At 32.8% G+C, this 10,247-nt stretch overlaps 1 protein-coding gene across 1 annotated transcript; it reads right to left on the reverse strand.

Annotated features, from left to right (window-relative positions):
* Window positions 1-2,064: 2,064 nt before the first annotated feature.
* On the reverse strand, window positions 2,065-6,928 carry LOC112507677 (diacylglycerol kinase 4). Its single transcript, XM_025112339.1, has 12 exons — window positions 6,316-6,928; window positions 5,522-5,644; window positions 5,293-5,430; window positions 5,129-5,214; window positions 4,752-4,839; window positions 4,419-4,494; window positions 3,758-3,840; window positions 3,540-3,610; window positions 3,203-3,280; window positions 2,734-2,821; window positions 2,541-2,657; window positions 2,065-2,450 (listed from the first exon to the last, which is right to left on the reverse strand). The coding sequence occupies exons 1-12, from the start codon at window positions 6,658-6,660 to the stop codon at window positions 2,292-2,294; spliced, it is 1,452 nt and encodes a 483-aa protein (XP_024968107.1). The 5' UTR covers window positions 6,661-6,928; the 3' UTR covers window positions 2,065-2,291.
* Between the last annotated feature and the right edge of the window lie 3,319 nt (window positions 6,929-10,247).

The raw sequence follows: 10,247 nt of genomic DNA on the forward strand, positions 1-10,247 counted from the left end.
ATTAATTATTTTAAATGATTGGCTCACTTTGGATCTCACATTTACCGCAAACTAATTAGTTATTATTTGATTATGTTCTTATATGTATGTGTGGGGGGGGGGGGGAGAACTCTGTATTTTATGAGAAAACTGTGAGATCCATTCACAACCACATATATTGAACCCATACGTGGTAACTCACATTGTAGTCACTTATTGAACCCAAACCAATCTGTTTTCTATTTCAAATATCAAACTCAAATATGATAATTCGCATGAACATTTTATATTTCAAACATTAAATGTAGACATGTTATTAAATCTCATAGTTTTTATAAATAACTGGATTCTCAAACGTATATGATACATGTATGTATGGATAGTTTGACATGGCATCCAGCGTTTTGTATGCATGATTCGGTTTGTTTGTTCCTCTACCCTAAACAAAATGTTAATATTTGTAAGAGAATATATTATTTTTAGTTTGTAATATTTCCTCTTATGCGTACCATTCATTTCATATGTTTTATATTTTTATTATTCTAAATTTGACTTTCATTTTTTTTTTAATTTGTTATTTGTCATATTTGTTTTAATTATAGCATTTTAAGAGTACTTTTTATCGTTATTTTTGCATTTTAAATTATTATACCTGTTAATTATAACTCTTTAATTTTTAATTTTCTTAACAAAATTTAATTCAATTAGTACATCAATATATTTTTTATAAACTAATCAACATATTTAGTATTAAGATTTTTCATTAAAAAGTATAGGATTAGGGGTATAAACATCAAAATTCAACAACAATACTGGGCCGGGCCGGGCCGGGCCGGGCTGCTTAATCCATCATTATAACATTTAACGTAAGCACTACAGGTTTGTTAGACCAAGATATATAAAATGAAACGATATAGAAAATATCAAAGTCTGTGGATGGTATTGGGGCTTTAGTGACGGTTTTTGTTATTTATTTAATGATCAAAAGATTGGCCTTGGGCTCTATTGATTTTAAAACCGTTTTTTTTTTTAACGAATATTGAAACAGAGAGGAAAACAAGTTGCATACAACCAAACTCGGGGTTTGGTTCAATGAAACAATCTAATGCGACTCCTATGCGGTAAACCTGCTTTATCCTCTGGGCAGTTTTTGACAGTTATTTTCGATTGGCTATGCAAATGTATAAATACCTTTGTTTCCCAACATTTCAGATATACGAAATTCCCATCAAAATTCTCTCAAATTCTCCTTGGTTACTCAAGAACACATTATCAATTCGATGGGAATGAATTGACTTGCATCAATTCGATCCAATACTTGTATCCTCAAGGCGACGTCCGAAGCCAAGCACGATTGGGGACAAAATTCCATCTTCGGACACTACACCCTGGCAGGGCTTTGTCCACGTATCATCATTCAATTCGAGTTTATCATCGAAAAGGTACACAAATTCTTGTTCTTCTCGATTTTGTTAAGTTTGTTTTCATAGATTTTCGTTTTATTTTGTGTTATCGTATTAATTTGTCATAAAACCATCAAATTTATACTTATGTAGAAATCTCTCATTTACGTTGGCTCTTTTAGATAGGGATGTAAAGGAATTTCACATATTCCAACAATAGTAATTAGCTATGACGGTCCCTGATGATGGTGGAACTGGATTTTGAAGAAGAAACATTAAAGGTACGATGTTCCATGGTCTACATTTCTCTTCTTCTTCATCCCTTGAACTTTGTGCCTTCTCCGATGCTAATCAGGATGGGGATATTACTGATTATCGTTCTACTACTGCATGCTCTAGTACTGAAGCTGAGTACAGTATGGCTATGATGGCTTTTATTTGACATAGGTATTTCTCATCTATCACCGACAACTTTGTGGTGTGATAATAGAAGTGCCATTCAGATTGCTCATAATGATGTGTTTCATGACTGCCAAATAATACAATTTGTTTGATTAATCCGCAGTGCACCATGGAAGAATATAAAAGAAAAATCATTTATTTCTCTTAAACAATCATTTTTTTAAGGAATTATTTGAATATGAAGAAAATTAGTGTAAACTTTAAGGAATTTGTTGGAGATGGAATACAAAGCTCATACCACTAACAAGGAAACAACTAAAATTTACAATTAATTACCAACCAACTCAAACCATTGGGTAATTACATCACTGATGCAAATAAATACTCTCCATCTCTCACTCATGATTCATGTTCTTTACAAGATCATACAACTATAGAACAATTATTTAACAACGATCGCTAATGGAATTAATGCTTTGCTTTACGTGATGCTAATTACCTGAACGATCACTCCCCATTGATCATAAACGACTGAAATGGCACCCTCGTGATGTCCACAAACGTTGAGAACTCGTTGTTCATGGGTTGTTTCCATGGTTCTCCGTCCATCTGCATAAACGCTTCTTTCCATGTTCCACCCCTTAACTCGAACCGAATTGCTGTAGCCTGCATGTAGCAAAAGTAAATAATGTGAAAAAGAAAGAATTAAATATTATATACATTCGACAAGGAATGGATTCAGCCAATTAGTAGTACCTGGGCAATGTGTTTGGCTGAAATAAGATCAGCCATAACAAATGATGCATGCCATCCATGTTTAAAACCAAAAACTTCTAACACACCATCATCTGCTTTAGCCTCAACAAAACCTTTCTGCATTCAAACAAAATGACTTCCCTGTGAGCCATTATACAGACGGTATTTATATGGTGTGACCAACAAATGTTACCTTGTGTAAATAGTCTGGCTTCAAGTTACCCCATGGATTCCTTCCGCTTGCATAGCTATGAAGATTTAAAGCGACTATAGACCTAACACTGGAAGATACACATGTTGTCAGGCAAAAACAAACGTATTGTTATATTACATCAAGCACAAAAAATCGAGAAAAAATGTAATAATCTCTCAGAGGAAAGCAATAATAAATCAGATCCCCTGGATGTATTAGACATCTTATTAAAGGGTTGGGTTCAGGTGAGAAGCGTAAGAAGGGATCTCCACCCTTAGATGCAGATTAGGATGAGATGCACCGGTTCAATCCTCGTATCAAGCGTGATTCATGGGTTAGATCAAATTAGACAGTAAAGTTACCAAGTAGTAAGGTCAAATGACCAAGTTCCTACCTCTGGTACGTAAGAAATGTGCGACAAGTTTAACAATGGTCCGACTAAGAGAGTAACATAGAATAAACAGCTGACCTTGACGGGATAGTAATCGGCTCCCACTGTGTGCTGTTGAGCCTTTTAACATGCAGCCTCAAGATGTTATTTAGTCCCCTACATTCACCACATTGTCATTGCAAATTAAAAAAACAATGAATCTTTAAACTCAACCCGAATGCAGGATTTTTCCTGCATTTTATGATAGTTGGTTTTCTTTTCACTGAAAGGTAATATAAGATTCTGATTACAATTTTTGTCAAAAAAAGAGAGAATATATTAGTTAAATTAACCCAAAAGGACTTGAGATACGAACAAGTCAAATATGGCACGAATTTTGAGACATAGAGAGTACTTCAATGTGAGAAATTCTTACCTCAAACCCGGATCAGCTATACAAGGCGTAAAAAACCACCCTTGTTTGCAACTGTAACTCGAGTAAATTATCTGCAACAGAGAAGTAGTCCATTTAAAAAATCTCAAAACCCCAGAAATAATCAAATGCATATATGCTTACACATATTCAATCAAGAAAAAGCTTAGAGGATATCAGAATGATGTATGAAAGTTTTACGAGCGGACTAGAGTTTAGACCTTGTTTGAAATAGGACCTTGTGCAAGGTAAGGTTTCTCATTCCGTAGATGATGAAAGCCATAAGCTACTTGGGCATCCATTCCTGTAGGAAATAAAACAAGATAAATAAAACGGATAACAGAGAATGGAAGATCAAAATAAACCAAAAGGTGAGTGCTGAGGCCCGTAAGGGTATGTTTGGTACATGGGAAAGGACGGAAAAGGACAAAACAGAAGCTTGTTGTCCCATGTTTGGCACGACATTAGAACAATACTGCATTTTTTTGCCCCACCAAAATAGGTGGAACAAAAATTAGGGAGATCGGACAAAGATTGGTAAATTACTGAACTACCCATGTTAAATTAAAACCTTTGATAATTCTTTCATCCATCTACCTTACCCTCGCCGGTCCAATCCTGTTCCATCCAATCGTATCCAGTCACATCCGCCTACCAAACGCACCCTAAGGGAAGGTTACAGACTATAATAACCCTCAATAAGGTTCTGTTTAAGTATTATTATCGCAGGGTTTCTATGTTATAAGAAAGGAATTAGTAGATTTGTAGCTGAAAACTTGTCAAACCCATAACTCAAAATTTTTATAATCCACTAAAGAAACAACTGACAAACAGCTTGAACAAACAAACCATGCTTCAATCAGAAAGAATGTAATAGAATACCTATACTGAAGTAATTATAAAAGACCCCTTGGTAGCAAGAAACTTTTTCAGGCAACGGTCCTTCGACTTTTAGATCCTGCAAATAAGTCCATGGAAGCACATAGAAAATTTTACCATACCATGTAATTCCCATATTGTCTTCAAATAAAGATGCCAGAGCGCATATAATATTAACATATATTTTGATTATGCAATAATAACTGATTCAATGAAAATGTGCAGATATACTGTCATCATCACTGATTGAATGGACAGATTACTATGCAACTAATATTAACTCTGAGAGTTGGCCAGTTGATTAACTAGATTTTCTGAGCTGACTACGATCCTAACCTGATCAAGAACAACTTCTTCTGTTCGTTTCAAGGAGTAAGGGGTGTCCAAATCTGCACCAGCTGGCATTGATATTAAAAGACTCCAACTGTGCATGATAAGATATATTTCATAAAACGAAAACATGAGTGCACAACAAACACGAAAAAAGAAAATTCATAGCCACGTCTATGATAAAAATAAGGAAACGTATAGCATACTTGTAAATAGATATCTAAAGAACAGTTTATTATAAAAATCACTTAAATGTTGCAAAAAGAAATTTCACAGGTATGCAGATTTCTAACACTGTAGCTTCCACACATACTTATAATAGTTGACTTGTAAATTACAAGGAGATAACTGATGCTATCGAAAGCTCAAGAAAATTAACTCACCTATCAAGGCGGCTAATTGGACCACGAATAGCCTTATCAAGAGTCTTTTTTATAGCTGCTTTCCAGTTGAAAGGAAACGAACCACCCTGGAAATAAGTTCAAACATGTTTGAAGAACCTGACCAGGATAAGAAAACTGAAATTAGATGGACATTCTGTGATTACCCAACCAAAACTCCTGGATAAGTCATTGCCTGTACCAAGAGGTACAATTGCCGTTGGTGGAACTGGGTCCCGCCCTGCTTTATGAAGCTCTCCTAAACACCCAAGGACCCATCCTACAGTACCATCACCTCCTGCAACCTATCAGATAATAGCCAATACCTTAGCACCACAAATCATCTCATAGTAGATATAGAATTGCTATATAGCATATCATTGTATGTATACATACCACAATCCTCAACTTTTCACGAGTTTCCTTGGCACAACCATCACCAAGACTAGAAAACTTCTCCAGGCAACCCAACCCATACTGAATAAACTCATTAGGCTTCACAGTTAAAAGGTCAAAGACCTGCACAAAAAGAAAATTAAAGTAAAAAACTCAACTTTTATAACACACTGCAGAAACAGCAATCTGTATGCAATATGTGTGAAAGAACTTTGAGTGTATGTAGTTCAAAACAGTCCAAGTGAACTTCGACTAGTTTCTCAATCTTGGATACCATCTCCCAAGATAACCCAATCTGTATGCATCAACGAGGATTCAATTATGTTGCTAAATCTATCGAAGTTGGCCTGTTTATCACCTTTGGTTTACAAGAAAGGCGTCAAACTTTAACCGGGCCTAATGATCTGATAGTGGGTTTCGTGAAGAAAATATGAAAAAGAGTTGCCTTTAAGACACTGGAGTCCAAGAAAGCATAGCAAGACAATCTTCTGGCAATTATGAAACTTGTATGTGTTGATGCTTTTTTGCATTATTAGAACCAAAATTACTTGAGAAATATCAACATCCAAGATGTAACAAGACTTTAATACCAAAAAAAGTTAAACTCAAGAGTTCAAAAACTCTCCTTTTAGCAACCCAATTCTTGAATTCCGATTACTTATATACCAGTTTACTCTGATTACTGCTAGATTAAGGTTGATATGCAAAAACACAAGCTAAAATATATCAAAGTTCAATGAAACTTTTATAAGAAATTTGCAAAATGTTTTTCGATAGGGAAAATTAAAGCTTACCTGTTCTTCGCCCATTAAATCCTGCAACCTAGCTTTAAGTTCCGGGCCATAGCGCCCACCGCTCTTGGAATTAATAAATACAACCAACGGCGATTCAGGGGCGATGTGAGGTGGCTTATCATGGCCGATGGTGGAGAAATCATAGTGACGTTTCCCAGCATCGATATCTTTGGATGCAATGGCGTCTTTGATAGCAAGGCGTAAATACTCCGGCATCGTAAGCTTCTGCCTCAACTCCTCTTTGTGAATCCGTATCCCCGATAACGACCATCCCTTGATCGATTCTATCACCGACGACCTTACGGCTACTTTATTCACCACCGGCTCCGGCCCCGATGATTCCATTACTAATTCTCTCTCTCTCTCTCTCTCTCTCTCTCTCTCTCTCTCTCTCTCCCTCACGTGACACACGAACCAAAAAGAATTGAGTCGAGACTCGAATATGTTCCTGTTTTAAACCTCCAGTCTATAGAAACCGAAGATTCTTACGTGTTGAAATCTTGAAATTGACTCCGGTTATTCGTAAGAGAGAGAGTGTGTGTCAATACGAGGCCGGCGTCAGGGTGGGTGGGGTTCATTTTGGAACTCCGGCAGGGGGGGATTTTGAAAATTTTAGCCTTCTTAGTTGTGACATTTTCAACTTCTTTTAATTCCTTTCGTCGGATTTTGAAATAATGCCCTTGAGGTTGGAGTTAATTACGATGATGCCATGCTAATTCTTTCCGTTCTTCGCCAATCAGGTCCCTCCACGCGTATATGCACATTTATTTTTTTAATTCGAAAAATATTTAATTTTCATTTTAGTCCCTCTACTTTAAGTAAAATACACTCGACTACATAGATATAGACTTCATTTACCTTTTATTTATTGTTTAACTTATAGACGAATGATGGTGTTAGAATTGGAATCAAGGTGACAAGTGTAGGAAGATATTTGAACTTCAGGGGTCGTTTACCAAACGCTTACCCTAATAAGCGGTTACCGGTAAAATTCAACACTCTCACTTACTTACCGGGTAAGATCTTAGTCCACCAAAACAGTATCGTATGCAACAATTTACCCGGCAAGCGCTAACTGTGGTAAGAGTCGTCACTCTTACTTACCGGGTAAGACTTCGTTCTTACCGGGTAAGATTCTTAGTTTATGTCATATTCATCTAGTAAGGTAATGTGACTTGGTAGAGTAAGCGCTTACCTAGGTAAGCGTTTGGTAAACGGCCTCTTAATCATTTTTAATCCAAAATAACCCATGAATCACTATTTAAAAGAGAATTTATCTTGTGGTTATCTTCAATTATGATTGATAAAATGGTGAAGTTATATCCATTTTTACATTTATCACCATAACCATTATCTTCACTGGAACTCAACTCTAATGTATAATACTTACCTTTTTTCTTGACTTTTTAATGAACCTCTTCAAGGATTTATGAAGATAATAAGCACAAATGCTTTGTTTTTTAAGATAATATGACAACTAGGTTTGTTACTGAAAATTCGAGTCAAGTATATTGATGTTTGAACTCGACTCGTATCATTTATACTCCTACTCATGATAGCTGGTGGGTGTTCATTTGTAAACCTGTTATCCTTTTTTATTTAAAAATTAAAAACAAAGTGCCATGTGGACCTGTTTGTCGTAGTTCAAAACCAGAGTATTTATTACATTGATTCTATATTTAATTCATTTAATACTAATATTTTAATTTTAATTAAATATTCCAAAAAATTTATATATTAAAGTTGAAGTTACCATCCACATCATTATATATACATTTTAATTATTTTTAGACTAGTAAAAACATAATATATAATTCTTTATTTTAATTTAATATCAATTAAAATATAAACATTAATTTTAAGCAAACAACTGATATATGATATAACAATATAATATTTTCATTTTATTTATTTTATAATTCATTATTTTAATTTAGTTAAACAACATTAATTAATTTAATTAAAAAATAAATTGATTTATAAATATATTGTTTTATATAAAACATAGTTTTTTTAAACAATTTCAACAACAAAAAAAGGTGAGGATGTACGTGGCCATGTGAGATTTGCAAATACACTTACAAATTTAATAAGTAAAAACCCTATGTAGCATTCATAATGGTTTTGCAAGCGTATGTAAATGGGGTCTAATAAATAATAATCAGTAACAAATAAACCTTTAAAATACATTTGATAATAAAATAAACATAGAAAAATCAAAATCAAAATCAATATTATTAAATTATACAGTAATAAATAATTGTTTCAATCATGTAGCCACATGTGCAATGCACTTGTACATATAGGAATCTTCACATGGAAACCCCATACGTATCTAATCATTATCAAAACATAATAAATAATATTAATGTTAATATATTATTTTATTTTATTTTTTTAATAGTTAAATATATTTATAGTAATTGTACACTTAAATTATTTTTTATTAACCTGGATATTCAACTCGTTATGCGAGCCGACTAATTTCAAAATAACCACCTGTTTTGCAGATAATCCGGAGTTATCGCATTTGAATCTCCGTGGCTATAAGAAGATTTTTATTCCTCCTTGAATTTGAACTCGGGACCTTCTGGTACTTTTTGATCTTTGGAATCAAGCTCAAATCAATCAGGCATCACCCTTGTGGTTAAAACATTATTAAATCAAACATCTAAATTATTATAATTATGTAAATTGTATTTTTCTTTTTAGGTATACATCAGATAAATCTTTATATAACACGATCGGGGTAGGATTATTGTTCCTTACAAATTACAATTAATAAATTTTAGGTTATCCATAAAATATTATTGTTTCTTTATGCAAAAATAATATTTCTTTGCATGTATGCTGATAATTTCTATATATATATATATATATATATATATATATTAATAATTTTTGCATATAATTTTTTTTTGTTATTAATAATTTTCTTTTAATCAAGTTAATATTGTTTTCTCTCTCTCTTTTTTAACATTTGTTTCTAACCATGGCATTTTATGGTGATATAAAAGACTTGGATGCAAAATATTAGTTTTAGAAGGATGAAAATGGGCATAAATATAATCTAGTGGGAGTGAAGTGTAATATATGGAAACTCCAATGGCGAAGCCACCAAGAAAGGGTAGTTTGATCAGCTTTCCCGTGTTTGACGATTCCGTCGGCGTAAGACCGGAAACTTCTACTTTTGAATAACAGTTGGTTGAAGTTTCCCTTTGCATTTATTCTTTAAAAACGTTATCAATATTATATTATAAAATATTTGACAAAAATTCTTAAAAATCATTTTTTATATATAAAGTATCGTATTTTTATGCATAATTACTTAAAATTTCAAGATTACAAGTAAATTATGCACAAATACAACTTATTAAAGCTCCATGCTTGAATTCGTGTAACTAACTGCGGATAAACATAATTAAATAGAGGATAAACATCTTATTTTAAAATATAAAAAATATAAAATGTAATTAAAATAATTATCGAGTTCTAACAAAATAATTAATTATTATCTTTATGAGAAAATTATATTATTAAACCAAATATAAATTACTTTGTTATTGAACCTAAATTAAATTATAATAAAAAATTGAATTAAAAATTACACAAAAAATAAGGAATTTTAAATTGTTAATTTTATACTAATATCGATATATTTTTATCAAGATTTTATGATATCTTTAAATTTATATTTTATTAAAAAATAAAAACATCATCGTTTTTTCAAAATCACATAAGATCATATTATAACATTGATAGAGATAAAGAATAAGATAAAATATTAAAATCAAGATGTATATCGCCGCATTGCGCGAGTACCTTCTACTAAAGTTATAATGAATATGTGTTGAATTTTGGTAAGAATGAGAGTTAATTTGAGAAACGTAATAAGAGATTTTCATCTTTAGATGCAAATTAGAATGAGATGC

This window comes from Cynara cardunculus (assembly GCF_001531365.2).
Source record: "Cynara cardunculus var. scolymus isolate 2C chromosome LG 2, CcrdV1, whole genome shotgun sequence".
Taxonomy (NCBI): Eukaryota; Viridiplantae; Streptophyta; class Magnoliopsida; order Asterales; family Asteraceae; genus Cynara; species Cynara cardunculus.